This window comes from Etheostoma spectabile, chromosome 14, assembly GCF_008692095.1.
Source record: "Etheostoma spectabile isolate EspeVRDwgs_2016 chromosome 14, UIUC_Espe_1.0, whole genome shotgun sequence".
Taxonomy (NCBI): Eukaryota; Metazoa; Chordata; class Actinopteri; order Perciformes; family Percidae; genus Etheostoma; species Etheostoma spectabile.
The window spans coordinates 21,563,531-21,586,816 of record NC_045746.1 but is presented as its reverse complement, the minus strand read 5'-3'; the positions used below and the strand labels follow the sequence as shown (position 1 = coordinate 21,586,816).

At 39.8% G+C, this 23,286-nt stretch overlaps 1 protein-coding gene across 3 annotated transcripts in view; it reads left to right on the top strand.

Annotated features, from left to right (window-relative positions):
* khdrbs3 (KH domain containing, RNA binding, signal transduction associated 3) overlaps positions 1-22,615 on the top strand; it is a 136,430-nt gene extending 113,815 nt beyond the window's left edge. For 2 of the 3 annotated variants that reach the window (XM_032535297.1, XM_032535298.1), the window contains exons 8-9: positions 12,441-12,493; positions 15,210-16,384. In XM_032535297.1, the coding sequence (XP_032391188.1) occupies positions 12,441-12,493; positions 15,210-15,301 (145 nt within the window). In that variant the 3' untranslated portion in view covers positions 15,302-16,384. Of the gene's footprint in view, positions 1-12,440; positions 12,494-15,209; positions 16,385-17,664; positions 17,720-19,832 lie in introns of those variants that run through there. The other variant, XR_004334934.1, reaches the window with a different exon arrangement.
* The last annotated feature ends 671 nt before the right edge of the window (positions 22,616-23,286 follow it).

The window sequence follows — 23,286 nt, the reverse complement described above, 5'->3', positions numbered from 1 at the left end:
TGTGTGTGTGTAACAGGCATATTGTGCACGCTGTGGACGAGCCTAGATGTGTTTTATTAATGCGCTTTTAAAATAACAATGAAATGCTGTGTTACTGACTTGAGACCAGGCTTTTGGTTGGTTAATGGTGCGTCCAGATAGCAATATGCCAAGAATTCACCTGAACACACCTCCCTGTAAAACCAGCACGCCCATGGGTGCAGATGGGCGCAGGTGCATCTGTTGTGATTACAGCCTGACCTGTAAGAAGTCTTTTCATGTTGTAAACTGTGTCGTTCAGTTTCCAGCTGGCTAATTCAAACTTTATCACTGCATTGTATTTTGATTATATTTTTTGCCCTTTGAACTCCATTATGTAACTAAAGCTGTCAGTTAAATACTGCGAAGTAGAAAATACACTAAAGTACAGTATTTCTGTCTGAATTGCAGCCCAAAAAAATGGATCGCCTAATTTCTGTAAAAACAAAAAACAAAATGGAATAGATAATTTGAAAATGCTACTATAATTACATAAGACACCTAGATGGACGATACTGACTTCAGCATTGTACTGTATTGTTGTATTTAAGTACATGTACTTAATGTACATGTACCTATGTTACTTAACTTACATATACAATACATGTATGTTACTATCACAGTTGGGCAGTGACAGCGATATAATCTTACTGTTTTCTGTTCGGTTAACTGGTACAAAATGTTATACCGCACATGCACCTAGGGGTGGCTGTTGCTCAGTTAGTAGGGAGTTGGGTTTGGTACTTGGACAGGTGCCTCCTAGGTACTGCCAAGGCACCGACTGCTCGGGGAGCCTTTCCATGGACAGCCCCCTCACTCTGACATCTCTCCATTAGTGCATGTATAGGTACTGAGCATGTGTGTGTAATTCAGGCCTGTGTGTAATAACAACAGAGTGAAAACATTTTAATTTCCCCTTCTGGTATTGTAAAGTATACATTGTTACATTATAACTCTCCACAAAGACAAAACACAGTAACCACTGACAAATTAGACAAGACAACCAGTGTCACTATACTGTTCACATTCTGTCACACAGAACAACCAGAATTGAGTCATTTAGACATAATCAAATTTGAACGGCAAATAAGGCGCATACAACCTTAAGACATGAGACTTAAGCTAAAACGCTGTTTTTAGATGCCCTGAAGAAATTTTGCGACATTTACATCTTTCAGAAGAGAGCTGACGCCCAGGGGAAGCTTGTGGAAGGCTACCTCAGCATGACAGCCATGGCAGTCGGTCTGCCAGCTCCTTGATCACAGCGTCTTCTTACCATATTTATACAAAACAGAGCACTGAGCCATCATCATCTTTTTTTTTGGAGAGGCAGCAGAGAGCTTCCTCTCAGGAGAGTTATCCGAAGCTGTAGCGCTTCGGTACCAATCAAGTGCTAAGGTCAAGGAGGCTAGAGGCGTTGGCTTGTGTGAAGAGAGTCTTTAATTTTATCAGCAAAGAGAAGGTGAAGTCTCTGTAGGGAAATGAGAGGGATGACAGCTGTGGCAAGGCCCTGGCTGGACACTTGGAGAGGTCACAGCGAGGTTGTCTTTCGTAGCTTGGGTGCGATCAAAGCATTATTTCATACTTGACACCTCAGAGACAGCCGGCTGCTGACACCTCACACCTTTCCTCGAATCTTGCTTTGGTACGCTAGATCGTAGGCAGGATCTCGGAGGCCTGAGGGCACAAGGATAGCTGTGTGACAGTGTTTTAAAGGGCAGATGCACCCCTGAGGAACGACTGTAAATCTTAATACAAGAGACGGGCACGGAGGAGAACAGAGGAGGAGAGTGGCTGCATTTCTAAGTTTCATGGTGTAGCAGTGTAGAATCGATTGCTTGAAAAGGGCACCAAAACTACTGAAAACAAGTCTCATCACCAACACACACACCATCCTCCAGTCTTAGTGTTATTCAATAAACAACTTAGGGTGCAAGTTAGTCATTTTTTACTCTACCAAATACTAGGAAGGCCTTAATATATCTACGGCTTGATGTATGAATCTTTCATTGCCAGGGTCCTCTGTATGAAACACTGAAGAGCAAGAAATCAAACTGCCTTGACATGTTTTTGATGTACAACCTTCCTGCTTGCACATTCAGACAAACAAGATACAACAAAGGGAGGATTTAAGGTGGCTAACACTAGCTAATGCTAAACAACAGTCCCTGTATGCTTGTGGCAGCCGGCAGTTTTGTGATATGAAGGAATGCCACAAAAAACAAACGCACATCCAGCTTACTGCTATAAAATGCCTTGGCCATATCAGTAAATCATTGAGCCCAAACAAAAGTAGGGGGCTGTAAATGCAGAAATAGGAATAGGAAGTGTATGTTCTATCTATAGTATATAGTATAGTATATCATATTTATATTGTGTTCCAAATGGTGAGCTGTGTTGTGGTCATCAACGGATCCCAGCAGCTAAATAGTCGGAATAACACGTAGAAACGGTGGTTGGTGACAGTTATAATGCTGGTGACAACAGGTGTACTAGACTAGATAAACTTGCATTATAATTACTGTATATTATTTTGACAAGACTAAGAGTCTACAGATTGCTACCAGCTGAGGCTTAGGCACAGTGGTGCTTTGATTTAAAGTCAAATGATAGCAAGCTTACATGCTCACTGTGAAAAGGCTTCCTCTCTTCCTTTTCACTAGGCCCTGATAACATTAATACTGTTTTGTGTCTTAATCCTTAATTTCAGTGTAATATTGTAGGTTATTGTTTTAGTTTATTTGTTACTTGATTATTTGACATAGGCCTGTTCAGCAGAGATGGGAAGTAACGGAGTACAAATACTTCGTTACTGTACTCAAGTAGATTTTTTGATATTTTTCTTACTTTACTATTATTTTGTGGCGACTTTTTACTTCTACTCCTTACATTTAAACATATCGGTACTTTCTACTCCTTACATTTTACAAAATGGCTCGTTACTTTAGTTTGTACAAGTGGTCGTCTTATCGGAGAATAGCGGGACACGCGCCACACACCGCGAGCGGGTGCGCGCGCCACACGGAGAAAAAAGTGAGAGAAAAGAAAAGAGGCAAGCTGTCGGAGGATAACCAGCTGAGATTGTGTGTGTGAGTCTTTGAGAACTTGAAGTTGTGATAACTCATGTTGTCAGTTCACTTAGCCTGTTCTGGACTATAGTTCTTCACATTTAAAGTAAGTTAGCTAGGGGGTTGGTGTGTCTCTTCACCTGTTAGCTCGTGGTTTTGGTGTGGTCTTCACATGTTAGCTGGGTTACACGTTGGTCTTCATGAAGCATCAACACTTTCACCAGCTCTATTCGCATGAGTTTTTTTTTTTTTACCAAACTTCAGATTCTGTAATTCAATTGACAAGTGGATGGAACCTTAGCTAGAGAGAAGTTGTCTCCGTCTGTTTTAACAGATACACCTGGGGCCAAGTTGGACACCAGAATCAGCTTTCCAGTCCTAATCTAGTCCTCAACTTTCACATCATTTCACTGGAGTTTTTGTTATTATTGTTTATGTCATCAATACCATATTCAATCTAAATGGATGGGAATATATCTACTGTACGTTGCATTTGACGCACGACTAAGATAACTCAACAGATTCAGCATTCATTCACAGTAAATCATTGAGGCTTGATGGCGCTAACGTTAGCACATGGTAGTATGGATGGCGCTAACGTTAGCACATAGTAGTATGGATGGCGCTAACGTTAGCACATAGTAGTATGGATGGCGCTAACGTTAGCACATAGTAGTATGGATGGCAACATGATTGAAAATGAAGAAAAAAGGGCAGACAAGCAGCAATACATTCCCATCATCCTCGACCTTATCTGAAAGAGATGTAAACAGTAGGCATCAAGAAAGACTCCTGGCAATGGGCTGGGGAACTTCTCATTCATGTCAGTTGTATCATATTTAATCCTTTATTTTCTTTCCAGAAGCCATATTTGAGCACACGCACATACATGTAGATTTTACATGTTAGGGGGGAGATTAAAAATAGAAACTGGATCTGTGAATTCTTACAGATAACAACTGAATTCATATCTGCTAATGAGTCAGACTTATTAACCAGGAGTCCAGTGTCTGTCATAATAATAACATATATGTTATGTTTTAGGCCTATTGGCAGACATTTAAAATGTAGCCATTGCCGTATAAAGACGTACCCTCATGTCCACTGAAGTCCTCAGCGTCTCTCTAGTAACATTTGTGGTGCTCCAGGTAGCTTTGCAAAAAATATTGTTGTCATTCTAAGGCTACTTTTACTTTTATACTTTAAGTAAATTTCCAAGCCTGTACTTTGTTACTTTACTGAGTAAAGAGTTTAATCAGTATTTGACTTTTACCAGAGTATTTTTAACACAAGTATCTGTACTTCACTTAGTACGGAAAGTGAGTACTTTTCCCATCTCTGCTGTTCAGTAGGTTTTGGGTTCATAGTGTTTTGCTATGGTTCTGCCTGTGATGTGGGGGGTAGATCAGCTGTTCACTAGCTTAATTGAGGAGAGTGCATGCAGGTTTGCCTCATTAGGTCCTTTCTGTAGGGAGGGGTTGGGCAATCCTGAAGTGTAGCGCAATAGGTAAAACTGTTTTTGCAGCAATTGACATTTTTATATTATGTCGGGGCTTGTGGTTATGTAATAACCAAGAATGTCAGCAATCACCTTTATCTACATGGTATGGTATTTTCCACATTCAAATGTCTTGTTTTTCTTCAGTTTTGCGCACCCTCTGCCCAACAGTACAGGTGGTAAGTGCCAATCAGGTGAGGCTTGGTTAAAAGGGCGTTAGGCAAAAGAATGGGCGACTTGCTAAGAGGTTGTGGTTGTGTTTGTGTGAGGGTATTTTGCCTTTTTCCTTAAATTTTTTTTGTATTTTGATTGAGTATGTTTTGGTGTTTTGTTACTAAATACACACATTGTGCACTTTAAAAGCCTCTTCTCCAGTCTTCAATGTTGACATTTGGTGTCAGAAGTGGAATGCTCACCATGAAAGTAACATGCAGATATGTTTATCTTAAAGGTCCCATGGCATGTAAATTTCACTTTATGAGCTTTTTTTAACATTAATATGAGTTGCCCCAGACTGCCTATGGTCCCCCAGGCTAGACATGGCAAAGGTTACCCCTTATGAGGTCATAAGGGGCAAGGTTACCTCCCCTTTCTCTACTTTGCCCGCCCAGAGAATTTGGCCCTCCCATGGCAAAGAGAGAGACATGATGGCTTTCAAACGAGCAAAGTGGCAGTTGGTCAAGGCCACACACACACACACACACACACACACACACACACACACACACACACACACACACACACACACACAAACACACACTCATCACAAGCTGCAGACTCAGCCCGTGTAAGGCAGCCTAAAGCCTTTACACATACCTGTTTCATGGTGCATATGATACTAAGCTTTTAAATTTTGTTCAATCAATGTGTTCAAAAATAACAATATTTGTACTAATAATATGTTGGATTTATGTTAATGTATTTTGTCAGGCATATTTGAATTTTTTTTTTAAACCATCAAACAATAATTTACAGCAGTTGTTGTGACATTTCATAAACTACAAATTTCCACCTGATGGTGGCACTAGAATAAAAGTTAGGAATTACCAAAGTTGATAGGATTTGTCTTCGGAGAAACATGAATGTCTGCACCAAATGTCGGTGGACCAACCAACCAGGTTGCCATGCCATTCCAACAGCCATGCTGTTAGCGTGGCTATAAATGGGACCCAGCGCAATGGTTTTTTTAAGTTACGCCCTTGGGTTAACCTAAACTAAAGAGCCCTGACACATCATTCGGGCCATAACTGAAGTTTGTTGGTGCCTACGGCCCATAGTTTTCCAAGGTTTTAACAAATCATTTATTTTGGTTTCTACTTCATTTTGACCTTTCTTTTTTCTTAAACAAGAGGAGCACAGGCTGAGAGTGGGGTGAAGTTTGCGAGGTCTTTTATTTTAGCGATATAGAGTAGTTACTTGCTGTGTCCTTTCATACAGGCAACATGTATGCATGCCAATGGTCCGAAAGCCGTCAGCTAAAGTTTTTGTGTTGTGTTCAACTGCATGTGATGCAGTGTGTTTGAGCCTTCCTTTGTCAATGCTACTTCTTTGAGGTGTGCTTGATGTGCTGGGGCCCTAAGGCCGACAACACCCATTTAGTACAATGGGAATATCAGCATTGTGTTTTTTGTATCTTGGTTTAGATTGGCTGTGTTAGCTGTCTGCCTCTGAAATGCCTGCGGTGCTTCACAGATGCTGGGTACCAAGATGCTGTTTTCAAGGTAGACAGCTTGTCAAGATGAGTGACAGGTGCTGTGACGGGAATTAGACCATCTAACAGGAAGGAGGGCGGAATTTACACCTCTCGGTCTCAAGACAAAAAGTGGCATGTTGTCAATTGTAAATGTAATGTTTTCTCAAACGCAGTATTTCACATAATCCGTAGTCACAGTGCAACAACCAAAACATGTTTCCAAAATATGGATTTAAAAGAATAATGGAAACCAACTTTACATAAGGAGGCAGTATTGTCCTTGAAGGAGGATTTTTATGTACTTTCCAAAAAAAAAGGTAACATCAATGGTCTGTTCAAAACCAGAAAAAAAGACTAATTTGTAAAAGTCTTTGCCGTAGGCCATTTTGTCCGTCTTTGTGACTTTTCAGCAGGGGGTCAGCATTGGAGATAGCTTTGCAATCAGCCACCACATTGAGCAATCACCAGTGTATCCATAAAGAGGGTTTTGAATTGAAAGATATGTGAGCATCATTTCATACTAAATGGTGGCGAAAAAAAGGTTTTTCTTCATCCACTTTTATTGTATTGTTGTGAGTGGAAATCACCACAGAGCCGGTGTAATCAGAGGATTTGGTGTGGGGCGTTTTTCTCAGCATTTCACTTTTTTACCCTTGTGCCAAGAATGAATGAAAATCATGATTAAGGATTTTTGCTTGAGGATTTAAGTCCTGATAAATTAAACTTAGTATTATGCAAGAAATAGGCTAACCAAAGAAACGCAGCCTCTCTCCACATCACACTGGCATTTTATTACCTCTGCAGCCCCTCATAATGTCCTACCAGATTTCTTCAAATTCATCACAGAGGACTGGAAGAGTAATGGCAATGTAAGAAAACAGACCAAACAAGTCCACTAGGGACGTGTACTACATCATTCAGATTTAACACCGCCATCTGTTTCGTGTTGCCCAGGAACGGCAACATCAGTGCTTAAGACAAAGGATTTAGAGAGGCAGGGTCTTTACCTGTGGAAAAGTAGGTTTGGAATCAGATCCCTGAATAAAGAGACCCACTTATCTGTTGCGTCTGCCTCTCATGGTCCACACTTGTGATATAGACAGATGTTTTTTTTCTTGGTCGGTGAAGTTTGGGGAGACACAAACGAGCAGACGCCTTCTGCTAATGAATGTCAAATCAAACGTTGACCTATTTAGAAAGTCAAAGCACTTTCACACCTATGACAGGGCAATATCTGGAGTGAGATCTAACCACTCCAGGCACCTCAGCTCATGCTTTTGTTCATGCTGCCAGCTGTGCACTTCTGACAAGGCGAAGCTGTGATTTGGAATCAATGATGATACATGTAGAATGTATGCTGCAGTGGAGAGGGTGTCCAGGTTAAAGTTTCTTTTATGTTTTTACACCTTAAATGACTTCCATACAACTTTTCTTGTTTTACTTGAAGGAACCTGAACATTCAAAAAACGGAAGATGTGCCTTATTGCCTAATCTTATTGTGATTCTGCACATATTCTTTAAAAATTGTGTCCTCTTGTTGTTAAGAATTTGTGAGTTTAAAAAGTCAGCATTAATCCATATGGGGGGAAAATTAACTTAAAAAATGATGTTGTACAGCTAAAGTCACTTTACACCAGAGTACTGCACAGGTCTGATTTTAGAGAACGCTTCCGCCCTGGCATCGCAACATGCATTACTGCACCTACCCTGCCTCTTGCACATATCCAATTAATTCCACAACCCAACCTGACCCGTCCACACCAGATCTGCAGTCCAACCTGAAACTGCAATTCGCATAAAAACCATGGCCTGATTGACTATACTATTATTTTGTACCATGTACAACTGCAGAAACATTTGGTTTTAATTAAACAAGGTTTGTGGCGATTACAGTAAGTCGGGGAAATGTTAAATTTAACATATAACATTTACAACTTAAATATTTAGTTAGAGCAACAGCTACGTTATAAAACATAAATCAGTTCTATAACATATGGAGGAAGAAATTAATTACCTGTATAATCCATTTTTATTCTGAAATCTTGAGGTGAGGCACTTCTTTAAAATTTGCCTAACTTTGGAACGTTATTGTTTTTAGCCCCCTTAACAAGCATAACATGGTTGGTATTAATGGATTCCTTAGATTGTATAGTTTCATGAAACCAAATATATTCACTAACTATACAACTGGGCCTAACAAACACTTTTTTAAGCAGCGCTAAATAACATTTGATACTGCCTATTCCAAACAAAGACCAGGCAATCCTCATTTTCCTTAATATGCCCCTTTTAGTTAAGATTGCTTCAGTAGCTGACTTAACGGTAGCTAACATTAGCCCAGCTGTACAAGACTGTTAGCACACTCCAAAAAGTAGCAATCTGTGACCTCATAATAACATAAAGCAAATTGCAAATATGTTGCAAATGTAATTTATTTGACCAAAAAAATCCTAATAATATCCGCCTACCAAGAGGAACGACAAGCTGATTCATGCATGATTATTTCCTGCAGCAAAACTCTTCTCCAATGTATTCTGTTTACATGTAGTTTAACTACAGTTGGCAACCAAAAACGTTGCATTACCACGTTATTATGGATCCCAAGTAACTACAAAGCAGCTCGATTGGTTGGGGTTAGGCATTGACCTTGAGTGGTTAAGGTTAGGGTAACCGATTGGTCAGGAGACAGGACCTGAACAAATTGGGTAATTTTACCTTGCGTAAGCATGGACGCCTGGCCAAAAGTAGTGTGTGAATGCTAGTGAAGGGTGGGCCTTGCATGGGTTCTATAAACACGCTGCATCACCGCCATCAACCTGAGAGTGCTGGCTTGTCACTTGAGACAGACCTTTTTTCACACGTGGTGTGGAAAAACTGTCTCAAGGATCCATACTAATAGGAGGTTTACGAATATATTTCCATTGAAAAAGATTAAGTTGATTTGCAAATTATGAAATACGAGCTACAAACATTTATAGATACAAGTCACTCTGCATATATTTGTGCATTGTGTTTCAAAAGTAGCAAATTTGTATGGGACTTCTTTAGCACCAGTTAGATGCTTATACTTCAGATGTTTACATTACAGAGTGCTAATTGATGTTAAATGTGTGGAGGGCAACGGAGGGTGTTGAACTTTTGATTACACAGAGCAGATTTTTACTGGAATCTTTGACCTTCAGGGTGCATCTCAAGACTGTAATTGAGAAGAGAAAGTAACTACGGAGAGAAGTAGTGTAGAAATATTGACAAAATGTCACCTCAGAAATTAGAGGCGCCTAAGAGCACAAAGACAGGTCTGCACTGTTAGCTCTCTGCACCGCAGACTGTTAATATTGGTCCTCCCTGCCTTTAGCAACAGAGAAACCTCAAGAATTAAGTGAAAATGGCTCCTTCTTTTTACAGTTTCTTGTGAGATAAACAGTGATAATAAATGCAGGGGAAAAGGCTGACAGCCTACAGCATGTAAGCACACCTCTGAAATAGTATTTGCATTGCTCTGCAGCATCCTTGTCTGTTTTATTTGCATGTTTTTTTAAAAGATGAATATGACAGAGGAAATATGTACAGGAAAAAGCCAAGCATCCCCCAATATTCCACAAGCATATTCCTAATATATCTGCAAGCACCTGTGATTTGAGGCAAACTGATTACCTGACATTCATGAAAACTGATGTTTTATTTTCAAGGCGACCTCTCTACACCCCTGAATTTTGGCAAAGTGTGAAATCTAATTATTTAGCACCCTGTCAGGGCTTGTCTCTGGGTACACAACATAACGAGCCAAAACACGCATTCAGTTGCCACGTGTCTCTCTCTGTCTCCCCCTCTTCACCCTCTTGCTGTCTCTGTCGGCCAATGAATGGTGTCAAGGATATTGCAGTGACTTGACACCCGTGGCAGATACATGGTGGCACCTCTGCCGCGAGAGCTGACTGGAAACCTCACGCTCAGAGCAACAGCAGCCATGGCCGCGCTTCTTGGAGGGAAACTACATTGACACGGGAGGGGGGGGGCTTGTTCGCTTCTGCTCGCTTGGCATTGTTTGTAGTTAAATTATGAACTATGCAAAATGTATGCAAAGCCTGACTAAAGGCACAAGCCTCTGTAGGGAGCTGTCTCATGTCTCATTTAGCCGCCGTGGTGCTCCTAAAAACAATTCCTCCCACTGTCCTCAATTGGTTATGTTGTCTTGTTTATCCTCACCAAGCATTATCAGTTGTTGGAAGGCTTCCAAAGTAAGGATCACTTCACCCACGATACAAGAATGCATACTTTTTTTTCTATTTCCTTTACTGATATTTAGCAATGGATCAAAATAAAGAATTATTACATTTCAAAAAATGTAAAAGCAAAGTATATTGTCCTTATTATTCTGGATGATCCACAGAACACACAGAGTTGAATGGTATTCATTGGAACTACTGTCTGCTGAAGAAATGGTCACTATGAAAACTGTTGACATGGGATTATCTAGAGTAACAGGAACACTTCTTTCTGGAAAGACAAATTACAGTCACATTTGCATTTATTTGCATTTTTTTAGCGTGAAGTGGTGGCGAAACCTGTGCAAATAAACTAAAACTCTCTTACGGCTACATACAACAAAAGGTATGAGGAATAAAAATACTTAGTTAATTTGTGATTTGGGTAAAACCAAAGAGTAGTGGTAAAGCCAAATGTGCATTAATAGCACATTTATGGAACATTAGAATATTTCATACTTAAAAAAAAAGAAAAAGTGATGCATTATTTTTTGCATCAAAACATTAATGAGTAAGATAAAATGTACTGCATTACATTGCACATGTTTTTGTTGTTGTTGTTGTCTAGCTAATTTGCTGTCTTAGCTAACTGTGCTAACATACAGCAACTGACCAGTTTAGCTTAATCGTTCTCTTTTAGCTCTTTTAGCGTGGTGTTAACTGCTCCTTCAGCAGGATTATAGGTGGCTTTTCACAACTGGTAAAGCCTACCAAAAGCAGTTCAAAATGTTTAATCTAGAGATAATATATGTGTTATAATCACACAATGTTCTAGTTGAATAACCTTTTGTATCTTCAAAGCTCCATGATGGCACTTTATGTCATAGTGTCACCATACAGCAGCACTTTTAAAGAACAGTACCACTCTGTATAATAGAGAAAACACTGAGAGGAACATCTTCTGTTTGTCGGGGAATTTATTGGAAAATACAAATTGTAAAGATTAACAAAGATTAATAACTACTGAAATATGTTCATTGCTTTGCAGCTGCTTTTTATGAGTGTGCTCAGTGAACGCAGACTTAATTGCAGACAGAATTAGTAGAGATTGATTTCCTGGAGTGCTGCAAACTGGTGTAATTTGATAGAGGAGAGGAGTGTCTCAAGCTCTCAGACCTCAGGTTGGCTTTTTAAGATCACACCGCAGAAAGCTACTCCGTTACAGTAAGTGGAGTCAAATGTACTTCGTTACTTCCACCGAGGTGTGCCATTACTGTCACCTCGGTGCCCTCAGCAGTCGGCCGGTGTTGATGCGGTGTGTCTGGGATTTGGACGGTGCCTTCAGCTCTCTGATCAGGAGAGCAGAGAGGTGCTGCTGACAGACTGACTGACAGGCAGGCGGAGAGGACCCAGCTGTGATGGCTGGTGTCGGCTCAGTGGCAGCCTTATGATGAATTGCCCCTCTTGAATGATAGTGCTGTTACTGAATGATACTGACGCTGGATTGTTCTGTCAGCATCTCGACGGCGACTGCAAATAAAGAAATAAAGAAATAAATCAGCGAGAGGTGAACTGCTATGCAACTCGCCTCCCCATCTTTTTATTTTTCATTAAAGTTGCCACCTCTCATAGATCTCCATATGCAGTGAAATGGAACTGGAAGTTTGTGCAAAGATACGGTGGAGGGAAATTGCCTTGTAAAACCACAAATATGGCAGAACTTTTGAGTGATTGAAAGCTGCCTCTGGTTTGTTTTTCTACTTTTATATCCAGCAGAGTATATCTGAAAACAAAAACAGTTCCTGTGTGTTTTTCTTTATTGCCACTGTAGAAATTAGATGTGATTGCATCATCATAAATATGACTTTGATCTTCTACCATACTACTATAAATAAGTTGCATTGATTGTTCCTCTCTTATTTCATATGTATTCACCGTCCTGCTCTTTCTGTTTACAGCTCAGATGACTACTATGAATATGGACACAGTGGGGAATCATATGACTCATATGGTGAGTCCCAGACCTCTCTTCCTCCTAAATATCTTTTGTCAATTTTCAGAACATTAATTTGTAGTTCCTGACTCTGCACTGCTGGCTTCATCTCAGTCCTCATAGTCTCTGGTCGATGTGTGATGTCCCATGCACGTTCAAAATTTGCACTTTTAAACTTATTTATTCACAATTTCTAGTGTATTTTACTTCTGTTCATGGTGCTCATTAGGGGAAAACAATCCACTAATGGCCGAGCGTTAGTGTTAACTAGACTACAGGAAATTACCCTATATGTAAAATATTGTTAGTATAAAATTTCCATCACAGATATATATATATATATATTTTTTTTAATGTTTTTAATCCTTTTTAAAGTTACTAACAGAAACCTTGTGCACTGACTTTGAATCTAGTTTTTGACTGCAAAAAAAAAATCCTAATGCCAAATGCTGCCCTTAAGCGCTGATCCTTTTCTTACTTCAGAGGAAAAAAGAAACTGTCAAAAGCAGGGAGACTTTAACAAGCTAATGCTGGAGCTGCAAAGTCATTTTACACATCTACTTTTCTTTACTTTGACTTCACTAAAACTTCTAAAAACCACACAGTCAAAAGAACCAGCACTTCAGTCGACGGCAGGCAGCTGGCTAGGGTGCTCATATCTTACTGTCTGCGAAAAGTTCATTCATAAATAAAGAGTTCAACTCACGTTTCACAGTTTGTGTGTGAACAAAATAGATCCAGAGTTAATGTAGAATGTTAAACATCTCAGTGTGTGAAAAGCATTAACAGGATAATAGCCTTCAACTGTCTTGGTGTTTTCTTACACAGGAAGTTCATCCTGCTCAGCTTAATTACAAAATCTCTAACCGACAGTATGATAACGTCTGTGTCATAGTCACTTACTTACTGCTCTTCATCCCCTATGGGACATAAGGCTTCAATGAGCACTCTCCATTGGGTTTGGTCCCTGGCAGCATGTTGGGCCTCTCCCCGTGACAGGTTGCCATAATCACACAGTAATAGTAATAATAAAAAAAAAACTTTATTCTAGGGGCTAATTTCTGAGAACTGAGTTAGCAGAGTACTTTGGGTCTCACATACCAATTGAGCATTTATAACTTGAAAAAACAAGTTAGTTCCAGGTGTACATTTACAGTACACCTGGTACTTTAAAAGTACTGGAACTGATCAAAAACTATGCAATTAATTTGCGATTAATTGCGAGTTGACTATGACACACTGTAATCAATCCAAATATATAACTTTATTTAAATAGCACATTTGATAACAGGGTTTACAAAGTCATTTGACAGACTAAGCAAGGCCAAAGCACATCTAAAGGACAGTAATGTCATCTTGCTATTAAGAGCACTGTCAGTGACTGCTCTCTGGTTCAGAGGCTGGTTATCGAGCCTGGAAACAAAGTTACAAGTTCAACTGCGTTCAATACTGTTTCAGCCTTCGACAAGATACAGCAGAAAGTGGGACAAGGACATGTTTGCTGCAGAGTGCACTTAAATGATAGCAGAGCTAACAGACAGTAAGGTACAGCGGACCGTGCTGCAGCTCAAAGTTAATCCATCTCTAAATTTATATATAAATCATTTGTAGCCTTTTTATGAACTAGAACATACAGCATGAACTCTTTCTAGCAGTTATTTAGACTCTAGTTTGGATGTGTCCTATTTTATTATCTAAAAAACAAATCAATATTATCTAAAACAAATCTATTCTGACATGTGCGTGCAGACAGAAGAATCCAGTGTAATCCTAGATTACTTAGATACATCTTATATTTTATGTAAACAGTTTATTTATATATATATATATATATATATATATATATATATATATGCTGTTACGGGTTGAATGCAACATAATTGTAATGAGTATATTGTCTGCATCATTAATCCTCTTGAAGTGTGTTCATCTCAACCTTTAGAGGTTTCAATGGGTTTTCAGAAGCCAAAGCTAATAAAAAGAACTTTCCCAATTGTTTCTGGTCCACATAAGTGGAAGAACTAAAGCACCTTTGACTCATTAGTGCGTTGCTTACCTGCACATGAAATGTTTACCGCTGGCACGTGGGTCACACAGTGACAGTTCAAAGGGAACAGATAAACAGCATTGATGTGCATCCTTGTTCTCGAAACACAAGGTTACCTTGGCCTGTTTCTTGAAAGTGACTGTCAGTGAAAGGGTGACAGGTTTAATTAAGGGGTATTGGCTATGTGCTGCCAACAGAGAGCCTGTACACAGGGAGAAAAAGAAAAAAACAAGCCTTTGTGAGCCTCCGCTCTAGGGAAGTCTCAGCGCTGGCTGAAGATCAGACAAAGGGTGCCATCGATAGTGGCACTTTCACATTGACAGTACCGGGGGTGAACAGGGGCTGATTTGGGCTAATGGTAATTGTGACCTTTTTTGCTGGGAGCTACTAAACGGGTTCCTTTTCAAGTAGCTATTTGATCCTCTCATTCAATTATCTGAGATGCATCCTCCCAGGTGAAAGTCAAGCCTCTTGGTGTGAGTCGCAGTTTGTTTGCCGGCCTTGAAGCAGCGCTTTTGTTATGAGATCAGCGCCATCGATACCAGACAGTCAAAGTGCTCCCAACTTTGAGCTGCATTATTTTCATCAATATTTGTGTACAGCTTAAAATACGTATACAAGTTGTTGTAACGCCTCTGTAATCACCCCCCCCCCCCCATCTGTTTCTGTGCTTTTCTTCTTAATCAGGTGTGGAAGAGTGGGCAAACAATCGCGGCAAGGCACCGCCGGCACGAACAACCAAGGGAGTGTACAGAGATCAGCCATACACCCGATATTGAACTGTTTATACAACCTGCACCTGAGTCCTCATGGCTGTTTCAACCCAAGTAATGGATTTTTTTATGGACGCTCCCACCTTTTTAGAATTGAAAACTAAACCGCAAAATAATTAAAAAATGAAAACGGCGAAACTGAGACACTGAATGAAGTAAAAACGGGGTTACAAATATGGCATCCCCCCCCACACCCCTGTTTATAAAATCATACTCCCACTGGTTAAAATGTGTAAAGCAATTTAGGTAATCTATCCTTTCCTCCAGGAGAAATCAACTGGACGTTGCGATTAAGAGGCTCCATAGTACATGTAGTATCTCTCTCAGCTGTGTGCTAGTGAAGAGTGACATTGTACCAAGCTATTTTACTTGGTAATGATTAGTGAATCACTGCAAGCTGTCGATACAATGTTTCTACACAGCTGCCAGTGTAACTTAACTTATCACCCTCTATTCTTCAAACCTTGAACTGCGTGGTTGATCACTTTAAAATGTAGTAGTCTAGTTCTAGGAAAGTGCAGTACTGTAGATATTTTTTCCGAGGGGTAATTGGTGAAATTGTGTCCCTTGTAAATGGAACATTTACAAACTGAAAAAGAGAAAAGTCATACTGTATACATACTGTTTTGCTGTTTTCTCCTTTTTGTAAAATAATAGTTATTTAGTGTTAAAGGGCTTATAAAAGCATGGTGTGCATCTGTGGATATTGTCAGCTGTTTTATTCTAAAAAGCCTATGTAGTTGTGTTCATGATTATGCCCCCTAAAACATCCACTTTAATACGTCTATAAATAGATACGTCATGTACAGCGAACAACCAGAGCTGCAATACAATCCAGGAGCTTTTTTCATTATTGTGAAATATTTAGATGCTCTAAATAAGTAATTTTGATGTCGTTTTTTTTTGATTAAATAACTAATACTTTTATGACTTTGTAGGCTTAATAATCACTCTTAAGATACATAATCACATGCTGGTCATTGGTAATCATTTCCATCTAGAGATGTGTTCAACTATAATGATTTGAGCTTATGTAAGCCCTTTAATATTTTCTTCTTTGTTGATGCTGAATAAACATTTTGAAAGAAACCACTTGTGTTCGAGAGAATAATTATGGACTCATAAATAAGCCTTATAATTTAAACTAACAAACCCAAAAGAAAACTCTAGATATCTTTTTTTGAAAATCGATCCTGTAGCGTATAAAAACACAATGTATATCGTCATTACTAAGTTGAAAACAAGATAAAAACAACATGTTCTCACAAAAAATCCAAAGTGGTAGCGTGATGGCATTTCAACACAAAAGAAATGTTACTTACAAACAGCAAAAAGCTTTGACCTTGTCGGTTGCCTTGGTAATCTGATAAGAATGGTTTCTTATTTGTATTTGAACACCATGTGATGCATTTTGTCCGACCGAGATTTAGAGGATTTAGCGATAACAACATCGCCACCCTATCCACTGTGTTTGTTCATATAATTTGATGGGAAGCGAATGCTGATCGCGTCAAGCATCATCAGTAAACACACATTAACTCTCGGAGTGTTTACCCTACAGAAACGGCTGCTCGCGCTGCATGAAAGCCTCCTTGACCTCTAGGCCATGTTCACTTCAGTATGGGGGGGGGGATTACTATGAAATTGCCAGAGATGTGGAACTCTTATTTTGAAAAATCATCAAATCTATAAAGTCTAATTGTTTGATTTTCAGTATGGATGTAGTCAAAGATTTCCTCCATTCAAACATATGAGTCATTGTCTGGAATATGGAACAAAATCATTTTAAAGCGCCTCCTGTTCCGTGGGAAAGGGGCGGGGGGGGGGGGGGGGGGGGGGGCTTGCTCTCTCTTCTTGTTTTGCTCTTTCTGTTCTCCTTCGGTCATGTGACCTTCTCCCAGTCATTTAAAGAGCCTGCCTTTGCCCCGTCCATTAAAGAGACTCTCCTCCGCAGAGAGAGGATGGCAGTAGCTGTTTAAAAAGACCTCCGTCCCACAAGGTAAACAACCTGACCCAGTTTAACCTCTCCCCTAACGTTAGTTGAACATAAACCCTCTCTAAACTTCAATGTAATTTGTTTTCCTGTCTCTGTTAAGTTCGTAATCTAGCCACAAAGCTGGGAATAATTAGAAGTCTGTAACAAAAATACTGTAAATAAAGTATGATAAATAGCAGTAATATGTCAACGAACTGTACATAACTGTGAAATAACTTTATCCTAAGACTTTGATAAAACATATCCTCTGTAACAATAATTGAACCATAAAATATGATGTGTCTTTGCATTTGTTTTCATAATTTTTGTTGTAAAATGTGTTTATGTTGTGAACTTGCATGGTCATAGTATTTATTTTTATATTCCTTTCTAGGTCGATGTCCCGGCTAGTCCTGGCCATCCGTCCAATTGTCTCATTGGTGCTAACGGTATGTTGTTTTCTGCATCGTTGTCAGATGTTTATGATGATGTTTTGCATGTAGACAGGCCGTATTATACTCCTTTTCAGCGTCATATTTGTACTCCTGGGGTCTACTAGAACAAGTGTTCATGCTTTGAAAAATTCCCCAAAAGCATAATAGTGTTTCTTCAAAATATAGATAAAAAGGGGTCACATTGGGGTCAAACATATTGAAATGAGATAGGATCTGCCAGCCTTTGGGCATCCTTGAAAACCTTCCAAGAAGTCTGCAGAAAAATGTTCCATAGCTTCATTTCACAGTTCTTTCAATTATTGATAGAGGCATGTTGTGGCTCTGGTGTCTGTCGATTTTCGTGCCAATAAACATGATAATATACTGAAACCATGGGTTCAAATTAGGGCTGTGCCATTAATTGAATTTTGATTTTGGCTGCCAACAATCACCAAAATAGTATAATTGAGAAAAAAAATGATTATTTTGCCATGTTCTGTTTTACAAGAACACTCTTATTTTGTGTTCTGAATGACACGCGCATACACAAATCCGGACGCGCACATCCGCTAGGAGGGAACAGTTAACATTAGCTAACCCTGCGGTTCCTCTCCCCCCCACCCCCCACTGTAGTAGGCGTTGTAGATCCCCCGACACTCTGTATTCACTTACTGTTTAAAACCTTTTCCAGCTGGGTGCATTGGCTTACCGCTCAAAACCAACATGAGAAACATGCTAATGTTCCGTCAGCATTTAGTTTTTGTTAAACTTTATGTAAAATGAGTTGACATGAGTCACGTAACGTTTTTCTAAGGTACAGTCTATGTGCTGGATTTTAGTAGCTAGTAAATTAGCCCACTGAGGGCAACATTATTGTTCATATTTTAGCACAATGTTTAGTAATGACAGTAGGCTAGTAGTGGTCATAGTGAGTGAAAACGTGATGTGAAATGCAATATTGTGTTATGTATCTAGAATTGGCCATTAGCTGTGTAAAGTGATGTGTGACATCTGTAAAAGCTGAACCGACTCACAGTAGTAAAACAGATTTTATTCTGATCCAAAGACTCTTTCTGGGAGATACAGAACACTAAAAGATTATACCCAGGACACGATTCGTTATATCCAAAGGTTAATGAGTAATCGTGGTAAATAATCGTGATTTTGACCAAAATAATCGTGATTTTTTTTTTTTCATAATCCAGCAGCCCTATGATATCGGAGCTTCGGGGCTGGATCATTTAAGAATTCTTGAAAAGGTTCCATGGTGTCTCCAGAAAATTGGAGACTAGCTCAATGTAACTCTTCCATAAGTTATTTAAAGATATGTGAACAAAAGTTTTGATGTTATCCAAGCACCAGAACATTGTCTATACAAATCTTAAAACAAGATATTGAAAGGATGCCGACTAGGCTTTAGGGGTGAGGGATTAAAACAATGGTCCCCGCGTCTCCTCTTAAATTAGTTTTTCGTATGGTCCCCCCTCCAGGTTGTGAGCAGGCTCAACCCTGCAAAGCTTTAAGTAAGGTAGGGGTAGGGTAGCAATCCTCCTCCGTTCACCTCGGGTTGGGGCTAGTAACAGCCCAACAACAGAAATCCTCCAGATGAAGGGATGAAAGTGTGTCGATCTGAAAACCCTTACGAAGTACAAAATACATTTTCTGCAGAGGACACAGCGTTATCATGACATATCAAATATTAATATGACTTTGGGGCAGCTTGATGTTTTCTCGATGGATGTTTAGTGTTGAAAATATTTTCCCGGAGCTTGTGAAATCCTTCAGAATTGCCCCTGGTTTTGGAGGCTCGACCCTCACCTCTCCTGTTATACCCTTCCACAATCCCCCCAAGGGGATTCCTGTCCCACTGGAGGGACTCTCTGCCTCTCTTTGTACCTATGCACTTAGTGAAAAAGAGCACTATGTGTCATCTGAACCACAACAGTGTCCCTGTTGCTGCACTTTGAAAATGACACCCTTAATGGAGAAACCTATTGCCTGACTGATTGCGTTAGTGCGGATACCAGGATGTGACAAAAGGGCGGCCCTGAAAACTGTCCTTCTGTTTTGGTTTTTTATTTTTTTAAGCTCATATTGTTCCACTTTCTCTTCTTTCCTCTCTTTATAGACTTGACAAACCGCACACGAGCTTCCGTCCAGACATTCAAGCCAACACAGTGTCAAACCAAATCCTGAAAAGGCCGTCTGACTTCGCAAAGGATCTTCCCTTGAACTTTCAAATCCCGGTGTGGACTGAGGTGAATCCTGCAGGGGACGAAATGGAGTGAGATACAGAGAAGGGGGCTGGGGGGTGTATATATGTGCATTTATCACACATCGTCGTTCTCCGGAGAAAGGGAGGTACAGGAAATCCGTGAGGCAAATGGAGTTCCTCATCCTCTGGGACGATCTGTCGGAGAATATTTCCTTCAGATCTTCTGTATACATACAACATACACACAGGAGTGCTCTGAACTGGTTCTGAACCTGCCCTGTGTCTTTCCTCATTAAGACTATTGAGGGGATGTGTCTACTACTTGTGTTTGACAATACTTCCTAGGAAGGATGAGTAAATAAATAATGCAATATGCTAAGGAAATGACACATTTCTAGCAGTGACACTTTGAATGTCATATTGTGCTCATTAACCTATATCCCATTTACTCCAATGAATAAATAATTCAACAAGTGCCTTATTGTTCCATTGTTATGACAGCTTTAGATGTTTAGTCCTATTGCCAGAGATAAAAATATGGAGCAATACACTTTAAAAGGTAGCGTTTTTTTTCTTCTTTTATGCTGTTTTTGTGGTTGTCTGTGTGCATTACCACGAAGCTGGAAAACACCTTCCAGCCACACACACAAGTACAGTCTATTCCAGATGTATTGCTTAATCAGAATTGACTTCAGTGGATATTACAATTCCAAAATAGCTTTCCATCGGATAGAGCGCTTCATTCTGCCTTGTGCATAAGTCCAGATAGGCTGATCCGTATTCCACACAGTTGTATGTCCTCAGTGGCAGACAATAGTTTTCCATTAGAGGAAGTGATTCTCTCTGGAGCCGCGGGCCAAGCCTCAGACAATAACATAGCGACCTAAAGCTTGCATCTCAGGCTCCCTGAGTTAACTCTCATCACCTCCGGGAGCTGATTCCCCTTCTGAGGTGGCTTAACACGACAGGCTTATCTGAAGTAGGTTTGTCCAAGTTAATAAAGTAAGAGCAGCTTATTTGATTAAAGTGTATGCATACAAAGGAGGCTGTTGCGATCTGTCACTGGGAGAAAAGTCAATTTCAACACTGGAAGACGGATCGATGGGTCCTTGATGTCGGGTACAGGGGCAACCCCGGAGGTGTTTTAAAAGGGTTTCGGAGGATCTGGAGCAAAATTACAAAAAGCTTAAAGGCCCCAAAAAACCTATTTTCTTAATTAGCTTCTTACTATGAATGATGAAGCCTTACATGAAGACACAATGTTCTACCAATGTTTGAAATTTGTTTCAAATGATTGCTGTATTTGTCTAATGATTTTATGTGAGAACGGACCATTGGAAAAGCATGTTTTTGTGCACCACTCATATGGTTGTGGGGTTGTTTGCTAGTGTTGCCAACGTTGTCAATCAAATGTGTTCAGATCAGACCAACACCGTCCTGAAAGAGCAGAGTGTTAAGTGGGACACTACTAAAGGAACAGTTTGACATTTTGAGAATACGCTTAATTGCTTTCTTGCCAAGAGTTAGATAAGAAGATCAATACCACCCTCACCCTCGTACGGTAAATATATAGCTGGAGCCAGCAACCAGTTAGCTTCATATCAACACTGGAAATATGAGGAAACAGCTACCCTGCACTGTCCAGCGGTAACAAAATCCACCTACCAGCACCTCTAAAGATCACTAATTAGACTGCAGTATAGCATTTTTTCTTAGTGTAAAAACATGAATTTGTCAATTCACGGAGAAACTGTGCCGGTCTATTTCTTGCCGGGAACCAGTAACTTCCTGGAGTGTCCATTGTTGCTTGGGAACTGGTTGAATTTTAGTTTTCTTAGTAAGAATATTAAATGTAATGGTTAATTAGTGGGAGCCACCTACAGCCACATATAGGCTACAATTTCCACAGTTTTCCCCTCTCATCCTGTCATCCAGAAGGATGGCTTCGTGACTAGTGCGTAAAAAAAGGCCAGGTGCTCGTATTTACGCTACGCAACGCTTACATTGGCGTTGTGTTCCCAGTGTTGCAGGTGCTGGTAGGCAGATTTTGTTATATAGCTTATTACTTATTTAGTCATGAAAATAACAAATACTTTTGGAAATCAAGTTGTATATCTTGTATATTTGCATGTGATTATAGTACCCCTCAAATGTCCTGTTTAACTGTCATTATACATGCCCCATGTATAACTGAGTATTGATGAGCTATATCTGTCCTTTTTTTTGCTTTAGAATGTAGAATTGTTTTTAAAAACCAAAGGCTTTTTGATTCGGTGAAGTGCGCTTATCCACTTGTATTTCTTTTAATCATGTCCAGGATCTAAAGTGTCTGCCTCCTGCCTTTTGTTCTGTAATTAACTGGAGGACTCTTAATCTCACTGAGATTAAAACACGCTGATCAATGTTGAAGTGCCCCTCGGTGTCCTTTGGAAGTGAGCGCTAATGTGAACACAGGTCAGCGTGTGTCGTTTGCTAAATGGAAACTTGGGAAGGATTGATCATTACACAATAGTAATAATACAGAGAATGTACCGCCAGTATGTGACCAACGGAAATCTCTTCAATTTATTTTGGAAATTTAATTATTTCATGCTTGTATTTTTGCAACTAGCATTTTAGTCAAAGCTTAAAATAAGATGTGAAAAAACAAGTACATAAAAAGGGTTCCAGAGAACAGACATCAGGGCAAACAACACCCGAAAAATATCAGAGGCTTCAAGAACATGAAAAGAAGTCCCAGGTAAAGACCAAACAAGAAACGAAAAGGAAGCACAAGCACCAATACAGACAATCTTTGATTAAACATACAAATCCTTGGTAGGGAGAAGCAGACATTAAACAGGAACAAGAATGGATTTTTTTTTTTTTACATATTTGTGCCAACAGATTCTCACTTGCAACTCATCAAATAGGCCAGGTTGGTCCGGGCCTCTGGTTATCCCTATGGCATCGTTTTTAAATGTGCTGGGTAGTAACTAAGTTGTTCATTTTAGGAAGGTGGTTTAAGGTTTTGGTTTGGTGTTAAAATAAGTAGTTATGTAACTTATGTAACCTATGATTTGACGAGAGATACTGACATTATGTGAGGACCGTTACGTAAGGAACTTTAAACTGTGAGGCCTACAACTCTGACTTATAATTGACTTTTGGATTCATCCGGGAAACAACACTGACGTAGTCTATATCTTCGACCTTTTACTTCCGGGATTGCCCAGTTGCTGCTGAAAATTCTGCCGTATGTCCTCATTGGCCGGATTTCCGTTACCTAACGCTTCCTTTCTGTTGGCGTTCTAACCTCCGGTGGATTTCTGAGGACTATGGTTACCTGCTCCTCAGATCTCTGCAGGGTAAATCCAGACAGCTAGCC